We start from the raw sequence: 24,200 nt of genomic DNA, 5'->3' as shown, positions 1-24,200 counted from the left end.
TCTAATGAGGATATTTTCTCTTGGGTGTTGAACTTGAAGGTTTATAAATTTTGTCTGTCAAGACTAGATGTCTGTCAAGGGTAGATGTGATAATAATGTACTGTGATGTATGAAGCAATTCAGATGTCTGATACAGCCTACTAATGAGGGCAGTGTTTTCTGTGTATTGATGAAAATGTGGCCTGTGGACAGAAGGGGGTAGGGGAAGGGAATTCAATTCTCTGTTTGGAAGTAGACGCCTATCCGCCTGCKTGCTTTTAATGAGCTCCAAAAAGATGGTGGTTTGAAAGTCATGCCAAAGTCAAATCTTTAGAGTCTGGTTTACTTGAAAACAAGCCAGAAAAATGCCACCACCAGTAACAGCATTAACTAATCCTGGAGTAGGGACAGCATTACAAAGCCAAGCTAAAACCACAGTAATCCATAGGTATGTTTGGTCAAAACCATCCCTTTATTTCATATTCAAGCATACAGATGTAATTGACCAGACCTATGTCTGTCTTTCTCTCCTTCAGATCCGAGTGGATGGGCCTCCTGAGGGCGGGGGGCAGTATGAGACCCTGACCGTGATGACAGATGGCAGTCCTATCCTCCGAGACATGGCCTTCACTCTGGACCGCAACTCTCTCTACGTCATGTCTGACAGTCTGGTGAGGAATCTCCCATTTCCTGCTGTATCAGAAGCAAATGTTTATAGGTTAACAAGACCCTTAACTATGAACAGGGTGTAAAAATGGTCTGTTCTTGGTTGCAACACTCACTAGCGAGTTCCAAACTGCCTCTGGAAGTAATGTCAGCACAAGAACAATCGTCGGCTGGAGTGGTGTAAAGCTCGCCACCATTTGACTCTGGAGCAGTGGAAACGCTTCACCATCTGACAGACCAATCTGGGTTTGGTGAATGCCAGGAGAACACTATCTGCCTGAATGCATAGTGCCATCTGTAAAGTTTGGTGGAAGAGGAATAATGGTTTGAGGCTGTTTTTCATGGTTCGGGCTAGGCCACTTTGTTCCAGTGAAGGGAAATCTTAACGCTACAGCATACAATGGCATTCTAGACGATTCTGTGCTCCCAACTTTGTGGCAACAGTTTGGAGAAGGCCCTTTCCTGTTTCAGCATGACAATGCCCCCGTGCACAAAGGGAGGTCCATACAGAAATGGTTTGTCGTGATCGGTGTGGAGGAACTTGACTAGTCTGCACAGAGCCCTGACCTCAACCCCATCAAACACCTTTGGGATGAATTGGAATGCCGACTGAGAGCCAGGCCTAATCACCCAACATCAATGCCCAACCTCACTAATGCAAGTCCCCGCAGCAATGTTCTAGTGGAAAGCCTTCCCAGAAGAGTGGAGGCTGTTATAGCAGCAAAGGGGAGACCAACTCTATATTAATGCCCATGATTTTGGAATGACGTTCAATGAGCAGGTGTCCACATACTTATGGCCATGCAGTGTATATAACGAGAATTGAAAATAGTAAAGATGAATTTGATCCGAAATATTTGATCTTGTGCTCTCCTTCATACATTGTGATATTACTGTACATTTTAAATTCTTCTCTGATATTATATTATACGTACACTCCATGTTGGGTTGTGTGTAAGATATGCAGGGTATGTTCAGACAGAATGACAGATGCTCTAATTACTCACCCATGTGCACTGACTAACATGTATCTCATACTACACACATCCCATAGAAACCACTAGACTAACATGTATCTCATACTACACACATCCCATAGAAACCACTAGACTCAGGCATCTCATACTACACACATCCCATAGAAACCACTAGACTAACATGTATTTCATACTACACAACATCCCATAGAAGACCACTAGACTAACAGGCATCTCATACATGCCACACACATCCCATAGAAGACCACTCGACTAACAGGCATCTCATACATGCCACACACATCCCATAGAAGACCACTCGACTAACAGGCATCTCATACATGCCACACACATCACACAGAAAACCATTACAAGTCCATTCATCTACACACATCCCATAGAAATGACTTGCCTTCGATGTATCTTCTAATCTACATGCTACACACATCCCATTGAAAACCAGACATTTCATTGGTTTGTGGATGTTTTTTGGTGTTCTCCAGTTGGGCCAGCATCACAGCAGCTAGCAGAGCAGTTGTTGTTGGCAGATATCCTCTGGCCTCTTTGGAGATAAGAGGGAACAGTGGTAATCACTTTCAACTCCCATCAAGTGATTTTTCTGGCACAGTCACATGGCGTTGTGTAATGGGATTAGATTTCAGTACGGCCAAAAGGCCTGCTATCACTGCTACACTCACTTGTCTCCCAACTGTTGGAATATATTTTTTTAACTAAACTGATGGACAAAGAGGCAGAGGGCGTTTCAACAACACAGGCGGCATAAATTAGTTTAATGTGTCTCGAAATAATCTCTAAACATCAAGTGAAGGAATAAATTAGGTTGTCTGTGAGAAATGAGGGAGAAACGGGCCCAGGCATTGTACATAAGTGTCTCTTGATACAAATGAAGGAAGCACTTCCTAGAGTGTGATAGACTGGAAGAGACAGGACATTACTTATTGACGAGCCCTGGTTGTTCAAGGAGACACACATGCTCCCTTCAAGGAGATACTCTTCCCATTCGGACTGTAGTATGAGAACATGGACGCATGTAACCAACCAAACCAGCCCATGGCCATGCACTCGCTCTCACCTAATATTGGAATCATACAGTCTGCTTGTGGCTTTTGGCCCCTAGGGACCAGGAAAGGAGTGAAGCCTTCCTCCCTTTCTCTTATTCCAATCAGACCTTCCTAGAGCTTTACAGAGGAATTCCAGGAGGAGAGGGGCTTCCTGGGCTGCTCTCTCAGATTTCCTGCTTTCCCAGCCGATCCCAGAGTATGGGGATTTGGGGATTTCTCTGAGCCAAACAATAGAGAAATTATGTGAAATGAGGAGCGAGGCACAAACAGATTTGACTGCGATCAGGCGACCCTCGCAGAATAACAATGAGCCTCTCTGTCTCCTGCCGAGCATGATGATGCAGAGTGGAGAGGAACGGAGTGTGTGTGTGTGTGTGTGTGTGTGTGTGTGTGTAAGTAGTCTAAGAATCGACTTTTTTTATCCTACCAAGCGGCTTTATAATAGTGGATCAGTTTGAAGTCCTCAGGTTGATTATTTGTTGAAACATCTATCTATCCCTGCTTTATGTTGAGAAGTATTGTCCAAACATACACACTCTTCATTGAATTGTAATGGTCTGATGTAGCATGTGGTCAGAGGTTTAAAGCTGGACGATAACAAGTGTTATTACAGTTATTCACTTAGAGGGAATACAACCTGCATTGGTTACAAGGCAATCTCTCTACAAGTGCTGCACTGTAAAATGTGAAATACTTGCTAAAAGTTTCACATTTGCTGCTTCACAAACTCAATTTCTGAGAGTACCATTGTTTAGGACACATTAGATAATGAATTCCCCTCTTATTCCCATTTTAGTCAGTATAATTAACCTGAAGGCAATAGCTATAACCTGGGTGAAACGTAACATCATCATACAGGCTACACATCGTACATAAACAGTATAGGCTGCCTGTAGTGCTTATAGAGCAGGGCTCTCCAACCCCGTTCTCGGAGTGCTAACGTCCTGTAGGATTTCGCACCAACCCAATCTAGCGCACCTGATTCTAATAATTAGCTGGCTGATTAGCTGAATCAGGTTAGTTACAACTGGGGTTGGAGCGAAATCAACAGGAGCGTAGCGCTCCAGGAGCAGGGTCGGAGAGCCCTGTTATAAAGGCACCCATGACCCGAATCGTCAAGGCACAAAGGCAGAGGYGGAAATACTTCGTATCTGGGCATTTTGTTGATGGTTTGTGTGAGGTTGTTTGGACAGGAAGGGTTATTAGTCTCTGTCCTGGCTTCCCCCTGACCCGTCCTTGAACTTTTTGTTATCCCTGTCAAGGGGTCAGCAGCTGTGAACACAACAGGTCAGGGAGGAGAGCAACCTCTGTCTGTCCTCCCAGCAGATCGACTAGTCACATAATAAGCTGATGGTTGATGGATAGGGTCAGTTGAAGAAAGATAACAATCTGAAGCGTTCATCAAGTGACTGCCAATGATTTCAATGTGAAAATTAATTTTAGTTACATTTCTATGGATTTTCTAGGGCTGTACATTTGTGGGAGAATGTGGTCCTAAAAAAAGATTCTGCTGTCAATGTCATCTCACTGTAATTCACAGCTATGCCTTTATGCTCAGGTAAAATCCGATGGACAAATAAACTCCCATCATCTGAGCACCAGAGGCACGCAGCACCAGAGGCACGCTGTTGGCACAGTGACACCAAGGCCCACCATGTCTGTCTGCTCTTTCCCCTTCTCAGCTAGTTTAGAAGAGGCTGATCTGAGTTGGGTTGGTTTGGTCGATTACTCCTCCTGCATCAGATTTGCCCGTCCATCCCTTCTAAAATAAATGTTCTAATGGAATGCACTGTGTTCTGAACACTTAAAAAAATAGAAACGGATTTTGCGGGAAGTGGCAGATAATCAGTTTTGCTAACACAGACCTGGGAGAGAACCCACTTATGCTATCAAGTGCAGCAGAGATGTTCTAATCCATAATTCACTCTTCATTTGTGATTGCTTACATCAAGAAATTGCTTGCATTGTCCGTCAAAGGGAAAAATAATAGCAAAGTATAAAATAGCCAAGCTTCAACCTGTTTGTGTATGCACTGGCTGCTGGCGCTGCCCACTCAACAGCAACGTCTGTCACAGCGACTAATGGGAGCGTATGCTTTGCCAGGCGTCCACACAGAGAGGAGGTGTGTGTGTGTGTGTGTGTGTGTGTGTGTGTGTGTGTGTGTGTGTGTGTGTAGGCTGATCTAGGCTGTGAGCTCACCGATGTAGATCAGGCTTATCTTTGCTGTGGCTTTACTCCTTTCTCAGCCTGTTTGCCAGAGCCACTTCCTCTGTTGAACCCTCCCACAATCAATCAGCTGAATCAATCTGATTTCACAGACTACCAGTCTTTTCTCAATTTCCTTAGATCATGTAAACTGTGTTTCATTGGTCAAGCCAACAGGAAATACACTATTTCAATGGATACATGACATTTATCACATACCACACACAATTAACCAGCTAAAAAAGTCATGAAGCAATTATATAGAGCAATATGTTTTACACTTATTGTAAATCATATGCTACTCATATCTATGTGTATGTGAATGTTGTAGCCTCCATGGCCTCTGTGCTGCATCTAAGCCATCCTCTGTTGTGTTGTAGGTGACCAAGATCCCAGTGGAGGCATGTGAGCAATATGGGACCTGCGGAGAGTGTCTGAGCTCTGAGGATCCTCATTGTGGCTGGTGTGTCTTGCTCAACATGTAAGTCCACTACCACACTATTCTTAAAAGGCACAATGGCCATGGTTTAACACACCAATCACATAACTTACCAACAGCTGGAATTTAGATGGAAAAAAGGAGTAAGAGTTTATAGAATCCCTTGAATAGAAAATGATGCTATTGAGCACACAGATACAGACAGACAAACTGTCACTGCTGGTATGGGGGGACAGAATGAGACAATGGGGACAGAGTACAGAAGGATTACAGGGAGTAGACAGGGTAACACACTGGGCTGCTGCAGACTCTATAACATTTTGGTCTTTGAGAGACTGGGCTTACATCTTAATTGCCTGACCGGCATGTTAGCTTACGTAATAGAACAGGACAGACCAGAAGGGATTCAGAAGATTAAAACCCAGGCAGTGTTTCTGAACATTTACAGAAACAGACCTCAGAAAGGATTTAATATGCAGTATTATATGGCATTTGCATTTCAGCAATCTCTACGATCACCATTATCTAAATTGCAGCTCTTGGAGTGCACTCTTATCATCCTACTTGACTAGCAAAACACAGAATGGATTTATCCTAATTATACAGAACAAAAATATAAATGCAACATGTAAAATCTTGGTCCCATGTGTCATGAGCTAAAATAAAAGATCCCAGAAATTGTCCACATGCACAAAAATCTTATTTCTCAAAAATGTTGTGCACAGATTTGTTTGCATCCCTGTCATTTGCCAAGATAATTTTTCCACCTGTCAGGTGTGGCATATCAAGAAGCTGATTAAACAGCATGATCATTACACAGGTGCACCTTGGGCTGGGGACAATAAAAGGCCACTCTAAAATGTGCAGTTTTGTCACACAACACAATGCCACAGATGTCTCAAGTTTTGAGGGAGCGTGCAATTTGCATGCTGACTGCAGGAATGTCCACCAGAGCTGTTTCCAGAGAATTGAATGTTCATTCCTCTACCATAAGCCACCTCCAACTTCGTTTTAGAGATTTTGACAGTACGCCCAACCTGCCTCACATCCGCAGACCACGTGTAACCATGCCAGCCCAGGACCTCCACATCTGGCTTCTTCACCTGTGGAATCGTCTGAGACCAGCCACCCGGACAGCTGATGAAACTGTCGGTTTGCATAACTGAAGAATTTCTGCACAAACTGTCAGAAACTGTCAAATGGTCCCGTGTGGCTCAGTTGGTAGAGCATGGCGCTTGCAACGCCAGGGTTGTGGGTTCATTCCCCACGGGGGGACCAGGATGAATATGTATGAACTTTCCAAATTGTAAGTCGCTCTGGATAAGAGCGTCAGCTAAATGACTTAAATGTAAATGTAAATGTAAATCAAATCACATTTTATTGGTCACATACACATGGTTAGCAGATGTTAATGCGAGTGTAGCGAAATGCTTGTGCTTCTAGTTCGGACCGTGCAGTAATATCTAATAAGTAATCTWACAATTTCACAACAACTACCTTATACACACAAGTGTAAAGGAATTAATAAGAATATGTACATATAAATATATGGATGAGCGATGGCCGAACGGCAGAGGTAAGTTGCAGTAGATGGTATAGAGTACAGTATATACATATGAGATGAGTAATGTAGGGTATGTAAACATTATATAAAGTGGCATTGTTTAAAGTGACTAGTGATACATTTATTACAGCCAATTTTTTATTATTAAAGTGGCTAGAGATTTGAGTCAGTATGTTGGCAGCAGCCACTCAATGTTAGTGATGGCTGTTTAACAGTCTGATGGCCTTGAGATAGAAGCTGTTTTTCAGTCTCTCGGTCCCAGCTTTGATGCACCTGTACTGACCTTGCCTTCTGGATGACAGCGGTGTGAACAGGCAGTGGCTCGGGTGGTTGTTGTCCTTGATGATCTTTTTGGCCTTTCGGTGACATCGGGTGCTGTAGGTGTCCTGGAGGGCAGGTCGTTTGCCCCCGGTGATGCGTTGTGCAGACCACACTACCGTCTGGAGAGCCTTGTGGTTGAGTGCAGTGCAGTTGCCGTACCAGGCGGTGATACAGCCCAACAGGATGCTCTCAATTGTGCATCTGTAAAAGTTTGTGAGGGTTTTAGGTGTACGCCGAGGAACTTAAAACTTTCCACCTTCTCCACTACTGTCCCGTCAATGTGGATAGGGGGGTGCTCCCTCTGCTGTTTCCTGAAGTCCACAATCATCTCCTTTGTTTTTTTGACGTTGAGTGTGAGGTTATTTTCCTGACACCACACTCCAAGGGCCCTCACCTCCTCCCTGTAGGCCGTCTCGTKGTTGTTAGTAATCAAGCCTACCACTGTAGTGCCGTCTGCAAACTTGATGATTGAGTTGGAGGCGTGCATGGCCATGCAGTCATGGGTGAACAGGGAGTACAGGAGAGGGCTGAGAACGCACCCTTGTGGGGCCCCAGTGTTGAGGATCAGCGGGGTGGAGATCTTGTTTCCTACCCTCACCACCTGGGGGCGGCCCGTCAGAAAGACGACGAGACCCAGGGTCTTGAGCTTAATGACGAGTTTGGAGGGTACAATGGTGTTAAATGCTGAGCTGTAATCGATGAACAGCATTCTTACATAGGTATTCCTCTTGTCCAGATGGGTTAGGGSAGTGTGCAGTGTGATTGCGATTGCGTCGTCTGTGGACCTATTGGGGCGGTAAGCAAATTGGAGTCGGTCTAGGGGGTCAGGTATGGTGGAGGTGATATGATCCTCGACGAGTCTCTCAAAGCACTTCATGATGACGGAAGTGAGTGCTACGGGGCGATAGTCAATTAGCTCAGTTACCTTAGCTTTCTTGGGAACAGGAACAATGGTGGCCCTCTTMAYGCAAGTGGGAACAACAGACTGGGATAGGGATTGATTGAGAGAAGCTGATGAGCTCAGGGAAGCTCATCTGCGTGCTCATCGTCCTCACCAGGGTCTTGACCTGACTGCAGTTCAGCATCATAACCAACTTCAGTCGCCAAAAGCTCACCTTCGATGGCCACTGGCACGCTGTAGAAGTGTGCTCTTCACAGATGTCCCAGTTCTTCCATGGCCTGCATACTCATCAGACATGTCACCCATTGAGCATGTTTGTTATGCTCTGGATTGATGTGTACGACAGCATGTTCCAGTTCCCGCTAATATCCATCAACTTCCCACGGCCATTGAAGAMGAGTAGGACAACATTCCACAGGCCACAATCAACAGCCTGATCAACTCTATGCGAAGGAGATGTGTCGCGCTGCATGAGGCATTTTGTGGTCACACCAGATACTGAATGGTTTTCTGATCCACGCCCTTATATATTTTTTTAAGGTATCTGTAATCCCACACATGTGAAATCCATAGATTAGGCCCTCATTTATTTATTTCAATTGACTGATTTCCTGATATGAACTATAACTCCYTAAAATGTTGCATTTATATTTTTGTTCTGGTACTTTATTCGTCATTTGTTGACTTTAGTGCAGTTTCCACTCCAAGTCCCAGTATTATACCTGTATGCATGTTACTTCCATGAGCTACTATTCACTATATAGCTAATATTGCCTGAATTAAATACTCAACTTGTCTCTCAAGAGTAAAACAGGGAGTTAGAAAATGCAACATGCAATCACTGTATATGCCCACCCAAAGCATGTGGAGGTAAAGCCCCATGTGACCTACAGAAGAGTGTGTGTGGTGTGTTAATGTCTAAGGGGCTAGGACAGGAGAACAAACAGCTCTATCAGACATGACATGGAGGGGGAGATGAGATAAAAGGGAATGAAAGGGCGTCTGGAATGAAATAGCTGTCCAGAGGCACTTCAATTAATGAGAGGCCAAGAAGTTAGTGTCTATTCTCCCTGTGGGTACAGGCTGTATCAAGGAGACGGTAGGAACAACAACCATCCATTCTGCCTTCATTGTCTTGCAATTACAGTTGAGGTCTCTGTGCGCTTTGAAAGCTCTCATGAGATGTCACCCTCGACAACATCTGAGAGTTCATTAAGCACTGTCTCATCCCGCAGTGGGCATTACAAATGTAAAAGAGAGACACGTTCTATTGTCAAATCCTCGTCAAGAGGAAGCGTGATCGCTGAGAGATGCAACCTTGAGATCCTCTCATTGTCTTACATGCATTTTTTTTTTGTGTGTGCATTTTCTAAATCTCCACGTCCCAAGCTATCACAATGTCTCGTTTAAAGAGACTGATTATATAACCCCAACATAAAACCCAATTTATCACATCTTACAACAATCCAGAACAATCCAATCACACTGATATGGGCTCACTTTCCTTAGTTGACCTTAATTGCTTTGATGTTGCAGCAATGTTGTTTAGATGTTCCTTAACATTTTGAATAATGTCCTGGTTCCCATCCATAGGTGTGCAAGAAGAGACCGGTGTCAGAGAGCAGAGGAGCCTTTCCGGTTCGCCACTGATATCGAACGTTGTGTGAAAATTATCGCTCACCCAGACAGCATCGCCGTGTCAGCACACAGTGTGCCCGTGAGTCAAATCATAACCGTTCGTTCTTTACTTCTGATCAAACTGATTCTTACATGTTCTGAGTTTGATGGTGGTGACTTGGTCCTGAGTTTTTCATGACAGACCAGACAGTTCCAAACCAGCTATCCCTCTCCTCCTCTGCTATAGCTCCTGTTGGAGGTGACTTGGGTCCTGAGTTTTTCATGACAGACCAGACAGTTCCAAACCAGCTATCCCTCTCCTCCTCTGCTATAGCTCCTTTGGAGGGTGACTTGGTCCTGAGTTTTTCATGACAGACCAGACAGTTCCAAACCAGCCATCCCTCTCCTCCTCTGCTATAGCTCCTGTTGGAGGTGAGCAACGTGCCAGACCTCTCAGCTGGGATCAGCTGTGCCTTTGGAGAGCAGGCGGAGATGGAGGGTCATGTCAACGGCAACAGAGTCATGTGTCTGTCCCCGTCTGGCAAGGAGGTCCCACACATACCTGAAGGACAAGGTGAGAAAAGATATAGCTCCAGTATACAACCTATTTCTCTGTGTTCCTCAGTGATACAGATGTGACCTCTTTTTCAGAGGACCAACAGCCTGAATAAAGTTAAGCAATGTATAACCAAAACCCTAGAAATCCAGAAATATACTCAAAATCAGATGTATCCTTATCCCCCCCATCTATCAGATTGGTTGAGTGTGGAGCTGCGTTTGAACTCTAAGGAGACAGGTCAAATGCTGGGCAGTACAGAGGTCAAGTTCTATAACTGCAGCGTGCATCACACGTGAGTACAACACCCCCCYGCCCACACATGATCTGATCCATTCAATAGATAGTAGAGTACAACCTCATTAAGGACATTGATGTACGCAACCCCACTTAAGTACAGGCAGGTAGGTAACCTCTAAATTCAGATTTAGGTCGACCTTAGGCAGTCAACCCCGCATTGTTAGCTTATTTGGTTATACTTGGTGTTTCTAGAATGGTTCCCTGAGGAACAGTGTACATCAGGGATCATTAACTAGATTATGCAGTTTATCATAGCGCACTGCACTTTATTACAGGTGACAYTTTTAGTACTCATCACTGCATTCTCTACCAGAAAGTTGGTTGGCCCTCTTTGATGTCATGTAGGTTCATACATTGCTACGTTTTCATTTATTAAGCTATTTTACAAAAAGTCCCACTGTACCTAACTTCATTACTAAACTTTAGACATACTAGTTACCACACCCGGTCTCAGGGATGGCTAACTCTGGAAAGTCCATTGGTCTCTACTGAGTTAGGTAAATCAGCTTTAAGTTTTCTTGAACCTTATTTGTGGAACAAAAACTGGATCTAACCAGAATAGAAAGATGAGTGGGAGGCCCCTGGCAGCTTCATTAAATAGTACCCGCACTGCTCTTTCTATTCTGGTTAGGGCCAGTTTGCGCTGTTCTGTGAAGGGAGTAGTACACATAATTGTACGAGATCTTCAGTTTCTTGACAATTTCTTGCATGGAATAGCCTTCATTTCTCAGAACAAGAATAGACTGACGAGTTTCAGAAGAAAGTTCTTTGTTTCTGGCCATTTTGAGCCTGTAATCGAACCAACAAATGCTGATGCTCCAGATATTCAATTAGTCGAAAGAAGGCCAGTTTTATTGCTTCTTTAATCAGGACAACAGTTTTCAGCTGTGCTAACATAATTGCAAAAGGGTTTTCTAATGATCAATTAGCCTTTTAAAATGACAATCTTGGATTAGCTAACACAACTTGCCATTGGAACACAGGAGTGATGATTGCTGATAATGGGCCTCTGTACACCTATATAGTTATTCCATAAAAAATCAGCCGTTTCCAGCTACAATTTCTAAGRGACCCCAAACTTTTGAACAGTAGTGTATATACAAAAGTATATGGACATCCCTTCAAATGAGTAGATTCGGCTATTTCAGCCACACCCGTTGCTGACAGGTGTATCAAATCGAGCACACAGCCATGCAATRTCCATAGACAAACATTGGCAGTAGGATGGCCTTAATGAAGAGCTCAGTGACTTTCAACGTGGTATCNTTAATGAAGAGCTCAGTGACTTTCAACGTGGTATCATCATAGGATGCTACCTTTCCAACAAGTCAGTCTGCCAAATTTCGAGCTGCCCCGATCAACTGTAAGTGCTGTTAATGTGAAGTGGAAACATCTAGGAGCAACAACGGCTCAGCCGCGAAGTAGTAGGCCACACAAGCTCACAGAACGGAACCACTGAGTGCAGAAGCATCTGTCCTTGGTTGCAACACTCACTATCGAGTTCCAAACTTCCTCTGGAAGCAACGTCAGTACAAGAACTGTTCGTCAGGAGCTTCATGAAATGGGTTTCCATGCCCGAGTAGCTGCACAGAAGCCTAAGATCACCATGCAAAATGTCAAGCGTCGGCTGGAGCGGTGTAAAGCTCGCCACCATTGGACTCTGGAACAGTGGCAACTCGTTCTCAGGAGTGATGAATCACACTTCACCATCTGGCAGTCCGACGGACTAATCTGGGTTTGGCGGACGCCAGGGGAATGATACCTGCCTCAATGCATAGTGCAATGAGGAATAATGGTCTGGGGCTGTTTTTTATTGTTCAGGCAGGGGCCTTAGTTCCAGTGAAGGGAAATATTAACACTATAGCATACACTGACATTCTAGAAGATTCTGTGCTCCCAACTTTGTGGCAACAGTTTGGGGAAGGCCCTTTCCTGTTTCAGCATGACAATGCCCCCTTGAACAAAGGGAGGTCCATACAGAAATGGTTTGTCGAGATCGGTGTGGAAGAACTTGGCTGCCCTGCACAGAGCCCTGACCTCAACCCCATCGAACACCTTTGGGATTAATTGGAACGCCGACTACGAGCCAGGCTTAATCGCCCAACATCAGTGCCGACCTCACTAATGCTCTTGTAGCTGAATGGAAGCAAGTCCTGCAGCAATGTTCCAACATCTAGTGGAAAGCCTTCCCAGAAGAGTGGAGGCTGTTATACCACCAAAGGGGGGACCAACTCCATATTAATGCCCATGATTTTGGAATGAGATGTTCGATGAGCAGGTGTCCACATACTTTTGGTGATGTAGTGTAGCTCTCAGTCAGTTCAACTTTAACATATTACAATAATACAAATGCAGTACAAAGCCTCATCACATCCAATTCATCAGAATGAGGTGTCCATTAGCAGCTAGCGACCCTCTCTGGTCTATAGTGTGATTAATGTCAGCCTCCCCCTTCTCTCCCCTCCCTTTTTGCCTCACACAGCACAGCAGCATCACATCAGCCTCCGTGATTAATTATCCTGTGTTTGAAACGACTTGGCAGGCCAGTTCTATTAATACAGAGCTGTTACAGAACATACTGACTTACTGTTGCTCGTGGCCTTTCTGATACACTGCTGTATTAACATTATGCGTTAGTGGTACAATGTTGAGGAAACTAACTATGCTCTCTTCATGCACTGTATCTTGGATGGATTATTAGAAATGTGTTTGGCCACAGAGTCTCTGGAAGCATTTGGATGTCTGTTGGCTGGTTGGTCATATGATGTCTGTAACGTGTCCATCTGTCCCTCCTTCTGTCTTTGCCCTGCAGGTGTCTGTCCTGTGTGAACAGTACCTTCCGCTGCCACTGGTGTAAATACCGCAACCTGTGTACTCACAATCCTTCCAGCTGCTCCTTTCAGGAGGGCCGGGTCAATGCCTCAGAGGTAGCTACATGGCTATGGATTAACAAACACCAGATTAACAGTTTTGTCTCTATAATACATACAGTGGGGAGAACAAGTATTTGATACACTGCCGATTTTGAAGGTTTTCCTACTTACAAAGCATGTAGAGGTCTGTAATTTGTATCATAGGTACAATTCAACCGTGAGAGACGGAATCTAAAACAAAAATGCAGAAAATCACATTGTATGATTTTTAAGTAATTAATTTTCATTTTATTGCATGACATAAGTATTTGATACATCAGAAAAGCAGAACTTAATATTTGSTACAGAAACCTTTGTTTGCAATTACAGAGATCATACGTTTCCTGTAGTTCTTGACCAGGTTTGCACACACTGCAGCAGGGATTTTGGCCCACTCCTCCATGCAGACCTTCTCCAGATCCTTCAGGTTTCGGGGCTGTCGCTGGGCAATACAGACTTTCAGCTCCCTCCAAAGATTCTCTATTGGGTTCAGGTCTGGAGAATGGCTAGGCCACTCCAGGACCTTGAGATGCTTCTTACGGAGCCACTCCTTAGTTGCCATGGCTGTGTGTTTCGGGTCGTTGTCATGCTGGAAGACCCAGCCACGACCCATCTTCAATGCTCTTATTGAGGGAAGGAGGTTGTTGGCCAAGATCTCGCGATACATGGCCCTATCCATCCTCCCCTCAATACGGTGCAGGTCGTCCTGTCCCCTTTGCAGAAAAGCATCCCCAAAGAATGATGTTTCCACCTCCATGCTTCACGGTTGGGATGGTGTTCTTTGGGTTGTACTCATCCTTCTTTCTTCCTCCAAACACGGCGAGTGGAGTTTAGACCAAAAAGTCTATTTTTTGTCTCATCAGACCAACATGACCTTCTCCCATTCCTCCTCTGGATCATCCAGATGGTCATTGGCAAACTTCAGACGGGCCTGGACATGTGCTGGCTTGAGCAAGGAGACCTTGCGTGCGCTGCAGGATTTTAATCCATGACGGCTAGTGTATTACTAAGGGTTTTCTTTGAGACTGTGGTCCCAGCTCTCTTCAGGTTATTGACCAGGTCCTGCTGTGTAGTTCTGGGCTGATCCCTCACCTTCCTCATGATCATTGATGCCCCACGAGTGAGATCTTTAATGGAGCCCCAGACCGAGGGTGATTGACCGTCATCTTGAACTTCTTCCATTTTCTAATAATTGCGCCAACAGTTGTTGCCTTCTCACCAAGCTGCTTGCCTATTGTCCTGCAGCCCATCCCAGCCTTGTGCAGGTCTACAATTTTATCCCTGATGTCCTTACACAGCTATCTGGTCTTGGCCATTTGGATAGGTTGGAGTCTGTTGTGATTGAGTGTGTGGAGAGGTGTATTTTATACAGGTAACGAGTTCAAACAGGTGCAGTTAATACAGGTAATGAGTGGAGAAGAGGAGGGCTTCTTAAAGAAAAACTAACAGGTCTGTGAGAGCTGGAATTCTTACTGGTTGGTAGGTGATCAAATACTTATGTCATGCAATAAAATGCAAATGAATTACTTAAAAATCATACAATGTGATTTTCTGGAATTTTGTTTTAGATTCCGTCTCTCACAGTGTAAGTGTACCAATGATAAAAATTACAGACCTCTACATGCTTTGGAAGTAGGAAAACCTGCTAAATCGGCAGTGTATCAAATACTTGTTCTCCCCACTYTATTAACACATGTTTACATTAACCAGTGTTTAATCTATCTATATAATTGAATGGACCTTGATAGAAGCTTTTTGATGTCTGACCTTTGACTCCTGGCGTACGTTCTACAGGACTGCCCCCAGCTGCTGCACTCTGGAGAGATCCTGATCCCAGCAGGGGAGGTGAGACCCATCACCTTGAGGGCCCGGAACCTTCCCCAACCCCAGTCTGGCCAGCGGGGTTACGAGTGTGTGCTCCACGTCCAGGGAAACAACCACCGCGTCACCGCCCTGCGCTTTAACAGCTCCAGCGTGCAGTGTCAGAACAGCTCGGTACGTACTGTGTGACCCTCTCTAACACTCCCGCCGGAACCAGCCTCAACCTGGCTGTGCATTATCCAGGACCATTATCTCTAGTCTAGTGAATTACATCTGAGGTAGTCTCTGAGCGTAATCTGAATCTGATCTCATCCCACTGAAATGATCTGTCATGCGGTGTCTTGATAAAATAAGAAGTAGGTTGTCTGCAGTGGAAGGAGTAAAACAGACATCTAAATTATGTCTGAAACCTAACATGTCCCTGTCATTCAAACATACATCTAGGACCTTGTAATAGGGACATAATAGGTTCCCTTGAGACTCAAGTTTCAGTGGAGACCAACTTCTCAGATAGTTGAGTGAGGAAGAGTGGCAGACAGGGCTACACAGACTACATGACATTTTAATGTATCTATACCTCACTCTCCTCTCTCACGTCCAATGAACAGCCTCTCTAGTCCCCGCAGAGTCCTGGGCACGTCCCAGTGGAGAGGAGCAGACAGTGATCATAGAAATGACAGGTGGTTAAAAGCCTCATCTCTCTCTCTCTCTCTCAGTACATCTATGAGGGTGTAAGGATCAGTGACCTGGCGGTGGAACTTTCTATCGTTTGGAACGGCAATTTCATCATCGACAATCCCGAGAAGATTAAAGGTGCCTGTGACATCCATCATTGCCTGCAATTGCTGAGGAGTGGAAAACAGTCACTCTGTTGGGATGGATGGGGTCTAGCCCATGTCAAAGCTTCCCCTCTGCCTTCAGACAAAGTTCACATGGCACTCACGCTCTACTGTGTTATTATTAAATACTGGCCAATCATTTGTGCTGTGAGGGTGAAGGGTGAACTTTTGTGTTTAACATTTTGTTTTCTGACTGTTAGAACTCTTTCATTATGTATTTGGTTGTAGAATAGTGCCATTCAATATCTAAATACTGTGAAATATACAAGCACTGAATATAATTCAACTGCGGTCCTCCTCTATCCCACAGTGCACCTGTATAAGTGTGGTGCCCAGCGGGACAGTTGTGGCATGTGTCTGAGGGCCGAGAGGAAGTTCCAGTGTGGCTGGTGCAGTGGAGAAGGCCGTTGCACCATGAAGCAGCACTGCTCACCCATCAGCCCCTACGCCAGCCGCTGGCTCAACCTGTCCGCCAGGAATGTCAGGTGTACCAACCCACGCATCACCGAGGTTAGTTAATCAGTGAGACCCTTACCTTTTCCTGCAAACCTCTACTTTAACCTTCATCATTATCCATCATAGGGCCTTAGTAATAAGAGGCCTTCTCAGAAATAACCAGTAAAAACACTGGGATCGGTCCTTAGACATGAGCATCATATCCTCCTTCAAATCAGTAGAACACAATTAAGGAAGGACTATACGAGACACAGCGTGTGCCATATAGAGGTCAACATTATCTCTGCAACCAAATGAATACAGCCATGAGCCATGCACTATGCAGCCTATTTTGTGAGTCTTTTTTGGCCCTAACTCCTTCTTTATTACGAGAGACATAGTGGGTCAGACAGACATATAACTAATGCTCCCACTTCAAAGAGCCTTTGAAGTCCCTGTCACATTATTAGTGTTTCAGTGGCAGTCTGGGAGGGAATTGATTCAGACCCAGGCTGCTACTACTGCCTGCTGCTGGGAACAGGGATAGAGCTGCACTACAGACCTGAGGGGTGTTTGTGTGTTCAAGCCATTTTAAGGAGAGCTTCTGAATAATTATCTTTGTACATAGTGATGCAGTGCTGCTACAAGGCCTACGCATGGAATATTACTTAAAGGCTGTATTTGAACTGCATGATTTCTGATTGATATGTTTTCTACCTATTATTTTATCCTCTCACTTTGAAACACTAATATACAGTGTTCTGAAGTGTTCTAAGTCTCACACTTCTCCATGCCACTGTCTCCTCCCTGTAGGTGAGCCCAGTGGCAGGGCCTCCAGAGGGGGGAACACTGGTCACCATACAGGGAATGAACCTGGGCCTGTCCTTCTCAGAACTGTTGGGGAACGTGGAGGTGGCAGGGGTACATTGCACTCCACAGGAAGAGGGCTACATCACTGCAGAACAGTAAGAACCAACACGCACAGAAGCACCCAGACACACATGCATGCACACACTCAGGCACTTACACGCAAACACACACACACACGCACACACAAAGAATACAACCAATGATAGAGATAGAGATAAACAGCTTGCAGCAGGCTTGCTTTAGTGTACTGAGGAGTAGAGAGCAGAGCTGTTTTGTGTGTCTTCGTGAGGCTGACGGCACCGCTGTAATTGAAATGCGCTGCATGTCACTGAGTGCAGAGACAATCTGTTAGCCATGGGTTTCTCTCACAGCCATGTCATTCAATTGGTCCATGGCTGAGGGCACCTTATTTATATCCTTGTATAAAGAAACATGCCAGCAGAAAATTGGAAAACTCGCCCGACATAGCACAGGGGGGGCGAGAAGAGGATTCATTGGGTCCTGTTATTGTCGGGTGAAAGGTTAATCCCTAAGACATTTCTGGGACTACTCATTTAGGCCCCACACAGTGCTTTAAAGCATGGCATTCCAACCATTATTTTTACTGTCGGTCAGTTTTTATAATGACTTATTCATTGCGTACTTTATCTTATTGACCTGACACGCTAACACATTTATGGAGAACACACTGTTGCCATGGTGACCGAGTTAATGGTGGGTGGTAGAGATGGGATGTAGTTTAACATTGCTATTCTATTGGTGCTATTGGTTTTCCATTAGGAAGAACGATGGCCTTCCATATTGACCTACCACTACTTTGAAAGTCTGCCACAATCACATTGAATGGAGAGACCAACAGAAAATAGCACTTTCTGTTCACTTGAAAAACATGTACAGCAAAGTCTCTCTCCCTCTCTCTCTCTCTCTCCAGGATTGTGTGTGAGATGGACTCTACGTCTCAGGGAAGGGCACCTGGTCCAGTCCAGCTGTGTGTTGGTGAATGTAGACCAGAACTACGAACTCAGTCCTCCCAGCTCTACTCCTTTGTGGTATGATATGCATACATAGTACACATCTCTCTACTACAGTATTATTGCTCTGTAACAGTTTGTTCTCATACACTATCATATGAGTCATCGACAACAGAGTTGACAAAGTAACATGCCATGTGTAATATTGAGAAAATACTATTTTCCCAGACCTCTAACCTGGTGGGACTGACCCCTGGCCGAGGGCCTGAGTCTGGCGGCACTAAGGTCACCATCGTGGGGGAGAACCTGGGTGCTGGTAGCAGAGTGAATGTTACCTTTGGAAACCAGACCTGTGAGCTGTACAGGTGAGTGCAGAGGAGAAGGTCAAAAGAGAACCCTCTACGGAAGTTCCTACAAAGTTCCTTATATAAAAGTGGGGACTTGATGAAAGTGCCAACTCTTATTTTTTCGGGACCTATTTTAAAAGGTCCTGTGCAGTTAAATATGTGATTTTCCTGGGTTTTATATACACAACATGACCAAAGGTATGTGGACACCTGCTCGTCGAACATCTCATTCCAAAATCATGGGCATTAATATGGAGTCGGTCCCCCCTTTGCTGCTATAACAGCCTCTACTGTTCTGGGAAGGCTTTCCACTAGATGTTGGAACATTGCTGTGGGACTTGCTTCCATTCAGCCACAAGAGCATTAATGAGGTCGGGCACTGATGTTGGGCGATTAAGCCTGGCTCGCAGTCGGCATTCCAATTCATCCCAAAGGTGTTTGATGGGCTTGAGGTGAGGGCTCTGTGCAGGCCAGTCCAGTTTTCCACACCGATCTCGACAAACCATTTCTGTATGGACCTCACTTTGTGCACAGGGGCATTGTCATGCTGAAACAGGAAAGGGCTTTCCCCAAACTGTTGCCACAAAATTGTAAGCACAGAATCATCTACAATGTAATTGTATGCTGAAGCGTTAACAGTTCCCTTCACTGGAACTAAGGGGCCTAGCCCGAACCATAAAAAACAGCCCCAGACCATTATTCCTCCTCCACCAAACTTTACAGTTGGCACTATGCATTGGTGCAAGTAGCTTTCTCCTGGCATCCGCCAAACCCAGATTCGTCTGTTGAGCTGTTTCAACGCGTTTCCACTGCTCCAGAGTCCAACGGCGACGAGCTTTACACCACTCCAACCAACACTTGACATTTTGCATGGTGACCTTAGGCTTCTGTGCAGCTGCTCGGCCATGGAAACCGATTTCATAAAGCTCCCGACGAACAGTCTTGTGCTGAAGTTGTTTCCAGAAGCAGTTTGGAACTCGGTAGTGAGTGTTGCAAACGAGGACAGACGTTTTTTACTCATTACACACTTCAGCACTCGGCGGTTCCGTTCCGTGAGCTTGTGTGGCCTACCACTTCGCGGCTGAGCCGTTGTTGCTCCTAGAAGTTTCCACTTCACAATAACAGCACTTACATTTGACCGGGGCAGCTCTAGCAGGGCAGAAATTTGACAAACTGATTTGTTGGAAAGGTGGCATCTTATGACGGTGCCACATTGAAAGTCAGAGGATGCCATAGTCTTCAGTAAGGCCCTTCTACTGCCAATATTTGTCTGTGGAGATTTCACGGCTATGTGCTCGATTTTATACACTTGTCAGCAACGGGTGTGGCTGAAATAGCTGAATCCTCTCATTTGCATATATACTTTTGTATATATGCTTTTGTATATACAGTGTATCTTTCCACACTATGAGGTTGGATTAATTATGATTTTAGTGTAAGAGCTGTTTGAAAAGATCCCTGAAATTGGTGGGATGGAGTTTTGGCCTGTCTGGTAACAGCACCAGGCATTAATTTAGTTAGTAGACCAAGAAAATGAATAAGAAATTATTTATTGAGAAATTGCTAAGAAGCCATTTTTGTTTATTTTTGACCATTTTAATTTAAAACAATCCCAGAAGGTACTTAATTGTTACCCAGAAGAGTTGCTATTTGATAATGAAAAAAAAAGACAGTATTGGACCTTTAAAGATCAAAAAGGCCCTCGTTGTGAGAGTCAGTAGGGTGAAGAAAAGGAACCATTAGCTATAAATCCTCTAATTACCACTTTTCCTCTGTAACATGTCTCTATTGAGGAAGAGGCAGACAGTAATGCTCGCTCGCCCTGCATGGTAATGTGCATAACTCACTGTAGTAGAGTTAAGATTCCCACGCAGTAAAGAGTAGGCACAGACAGAATCAAAGGAATTTAACCTTGTTGGTATTCCCTGTTGGTTTTCCCAGACGGACCATGTCGGAGATTGTGTGTTTCTCGGCACCCTCTGTGACGGGCGCTGGCCTGGTGCAGGTCAGCCTCATTGTGGATCTGGCCAAGGTGCCAGGAAACCTGAGCTTTGAGTACATTGAAGATCCCACAGTCCAGCGCATCGAGCCAGAGTGGAGCATCACTAGGTACAGTAACCCCCCCAGTAAAGAATAAACTGATATTTTAATAAACTATTGATGTTTTTCCCCTATTTGGTTCAGCTGTATATTACTGAGGGATAAGGTGAGTGAAGATGCAAGGCACCACAGCAACCTGCTCTGCTGGCCTTCCTGTCAAAGATTATGCATGATAGTTGGTGCAGTGTGGGGTGTGACTCGAGGACACAGAAGCAGCCAGCCAGGGAGAAGTTGTGCAGTGGAGTGGCTAGTGGCTTTCTACTCTGTCAACTGACAGAGGATTTCACAGACTTATAATTAAAGTCCCATCGTCTCATCATCTGTGTGCAGTCACACTATGTGGCCACCAAAGCTTAGGTATCCTTTGAAGTGTGGGAATGACTGGATCCATCTCAAGCTGACTAGACAGATGTTCCACTTTTCCATTTAGTTTCTCTCTTCTCTTCAGGTCGGTCTCATTTTATTCTGAGCTCTACATGTAGTCCTAGTGATATCACGGTTAGTTTGTTTGTGTTAATACATATAACACAATCAGGTAGCATTCAGGAAATGCCCATCTTGGATACCTGATGAATAAACAGGAAGCCAGCTGGCAGAACCGTTCCACTTGGCTCTAACTGGCCAGAACAGTTCAATGTTTTCCTGGTACCAAAGATGCATTTATGTTGAAAAAAGTACAATTCAATACAAATCAGGTGGTTTTGATGACGACAGGAAGAGGAAACTGCCATTTATCTCCCGGATCACCTATTCAGTGGCCAATATGGAGGTGTAAATGGTGTATGTGTTGTGTTTTCTAGTGGACACACTACCCTGATGGTGACGGGGACCAACCTAGATGTGGTGCAGGAGCCGAGGGTCAGGGTCAAGTATGCCGGTCACGAGTCTGTCAACGTGAGTCTGTCCACTGATAACATATTACTGTATCTCTTTCCCCTGTCCTGTATATTGTCTTGTCCTGAGAAATGGTGGCCAATTCTAATTGTCATTTCAAAAGTGTTGACAAGTATTTCTTTGTGCTTGTCTGTCTCTGTCCGTGGATCTCTCCCCAGGTGTGTAAGGTGCTCAACACCACCACGATAAGCTGCTTTGCTCCCTCCCTGAAGGCAGAGTACACACCGGAGCAGGAGTCAGTGAAACACGTGGAGGAGTTTGGTTTTGTCTTCAACAACGTGCAGGCCCTGCTCACCTACAACAGCACCAGTTTCATCTACTACCCCAACCCTTACCTAGAGCCCCTCAGCTTGTCTGGGGTGCTAGAGCAGAAACCTGGCTCCCCCATCATACTCAAGGTGGGACCACCCAGCCCAACCTAAAGCAGCCCATAACTCTGTAGCACTACTGTCATAAGATGAGTTCTATCTACTGACCTAACGGATGTGGGGTTTCCCTCTCTGTGTTGCAGGGGCGTAACCTGGTGCCCTCGGCATCTGGAGGGGCCAGGTTGAACTACACTGTGCTGATCGGGGACACACCCTGCTCCCTCACCGTCTCTGACACACAGCTCCTCTGTGAGCCACCCAACCTCACAGGCCGGCACAAAGTCCTGGTCAGTTTGTCTGTCAGACTGTCTGTGTCCAGTTCTAGATAAACTATTAAAGGCCCAAAGCAGCCATTTTTGTATCAAATAATTTCTGTGTAACAATTAAGGAAGAATTTTGATAAGACAGTCTGTGAGTGGTCTGAATGGGGAGGGGAAAACTGAAAACTAGCTGTTAATGGTAGACAGGTTTGGAACTCTCTATATTATTGGTCTATTAACTTATTTACCACTCGGTGATGTCACCAAGCAAGCCAAAACTCCACCCATGCAAAACCTGCTGATTAGAAGTTCTTGAGTAGATTGTATTTTCAACCAGCAACTGGTTGGAAATAACACTGATCAAATTATTTCAGACTTTTACACTGTTCTTTTCATTAGCTGCTATACAATATGATACAAAACACCGGAAAACTGAATTTTGACTGCACTTGGACTTTAAGTCAAACAAACATAAAAAGGAAACTATTGATCAGTATAGTTTAGCTATGTGTTACATTTTGCATGAGGGCCTATGTACACGTGTGTTTATGGTTTATTGTCTATGTACACGTGTGTTTATGGTTTATTGTCTATGTACACGTGTGTTTATGGTTTATTGTCTATGTACACGTGTGTTTATGGTTTATTGTCTATGTACACGTGTGTTTATGGTTTATTGTCTATGTACACGTGTGTTTATGGTTTATTGTCTATGTACACGTGTGTTTATGGTTTATTGTCTATGTACAGGTCCAGGTGGGTGGTCTCCACATCTCTCCTGGTGCAGTCCACATCCGCTCAGACAGCCTGCTCACCCTCCCCGCCATCTTCAGCATCACGGCTGGAGGAGGCCTGCTGCTCATCATCGTCTTCATCGTCCTATTGGCCTACAGACGCAAGTCACACGAGAATGACCTCACTCTTAAACGCCTGCAGATGCAGATGGACAACCTGGAGTCGCGAGTGGCTCTGGAGTGCAAGGAAGGTGAATCTGATCAGACAATCTCAACTGCCCATACAAGAGAACAATAAATTGCTAATAACTCACAAAAAGCTTGAATATGGACTAGATTCCTCCAATCATGCTCACTCTCTCTCTCTGTAATTGCGCCTAGCTTTCGCTGAGCTGCAGACTGACATCAACGAGCTGACCAGTGACCTGGACAGGGCTGGGATCCCCCACCTGGACTACCGCACCTATACCATGAGGGTCCTCTTCCCTGGCTTCGATGACCATCCTGTACTCAGGGAGCTGGAGGTAACCAACCATTACAAACCTGGCAACACCTGACCCCTTGCCATCTACTGTATCTGTACATTATTTGTAGAATCAGATGATATACCCCATATGCAAGATCCCTCTACTCTCTGAGGGTTCTGTGTGTGTCTCTGTGTGTGTGTAGGTGTCTGGGAGCGGGCAGCAGGGTGTGGAGAAGGCTCTGAAGCAGTTTGCCCAGCTGGTGAATAACAAGGTGTTCCTGCTGACCTTTATCCGTACTCTGGAACTCCAGCGCTCCTTCTCCATGCGTGACCGCGGCTACGTGGCCTCGCTCATCATGACCGCGCTGCAGGGCCGTCTGGAGTACGCCACAGACGTGCTCAAACACCTCCTCTCTGACCTCATCGAGCGCAACCTGGAGAGCAAGAACCACCCTAAACTACTGCTGCGCAGGTACAGACAACGCTTGTTACCTGTTTTTCTGAATGCTGAAAACCTCATATCACACAGAATGACAGAGAGAGAGAGAGAGAGACAGAGACAGAGACAGAGACAGA

General features: G+C 45.1%; 1 protein-coding gene across 1 annotated transcript in view; it reads left to right on the top strand.

Annotated features, from left to right (window-relative positions):
* Positions 1-24,200, top strand: part of LOC111969957 (plexin-A2-like) — a 58,311-nt gene that overhangs the window by 24,736 nt on the left and 9,375 nt on the right. The window contains exons 4-22 of the mRNA XM_023996359.2: positions 516-650; positions 5,290-5,390; positions 9,728-9,851; positions 10,172-10,325; positions 10,506-10,602; positions 13,420-13,534; positions 15,314-15,514; positions 16,057-16,153; positions 16,490-16,689; positions 17,428-17,579; positions 18,416-18,533; positions 18,684-18,820; positions 20,744-20,911; positions 21,703-21,796; positions 21,955-22,194; positions 22,308-22,451; positions 23,175-23,409; positions 23,540-23,682; positions 23,828-24,096. Coding sequence (XP_023852127.1) covers positions 516-650; positions 5,290-5,390; positions 9,728-9,851; positions 10,172-10,325; positions 10,506-10,602; positions 13,420-13,534; positions 15,314-15,514; positions 16,057-16,153; positions 16,490-16,689; positions 17,428-17,579; positions 18,416-18,533; positions 18,684-18,820; positions 20,744-20,911; positions 21,703-21,796; positions 21,955-22,194; positions 22,308-22,451; positions 23,175-23,409; positions 23,540-23,682; positions 23,828-24,096 — 2,924 coding nt within the window. The remainder of the gene's footprint in view (positions 1-515; positions 651-5,289; positions 5,391-9,727; positions 9,852-10,171; positions 10,326-10,505; positions 10,603-13,419; positions 13,535-15,313; positions 15,515-16,056; positions 16,154-16,489; positions 16,690-17,427; positions 17,580-18,415; positions 18,534-18,683; positions 18,821-20,743; positions 20,912-21,702; positions 21,797-21,954; positions 22,195-22,307; positions 22,452-23,174; positions 23,410-23,539; positions 23,683-23,827; positions 24,097-24,200) is intronic.

This window comes from Salvelinus sp. IW2-2015, linkage group LG11 (assembly GCF_002910315.2).
Source record: "Salvelinus sp. IW2-2015 linkage group LG11, ASM291031v2, whole genome shotgun sequence".
Classification (NCBI taxonomy): domain Eukaryota; kingdom Metazoa; phylum Chordata; class Actinopteri; order Salmoniformes; family Salmonidae; genus Salvelinus; species Salvelinus sp. IW2-2015.
Note: the sequence above shows the minus strand (reverse complement) of the source record. Positions and strands in the feature narration are given on the sequence as shown.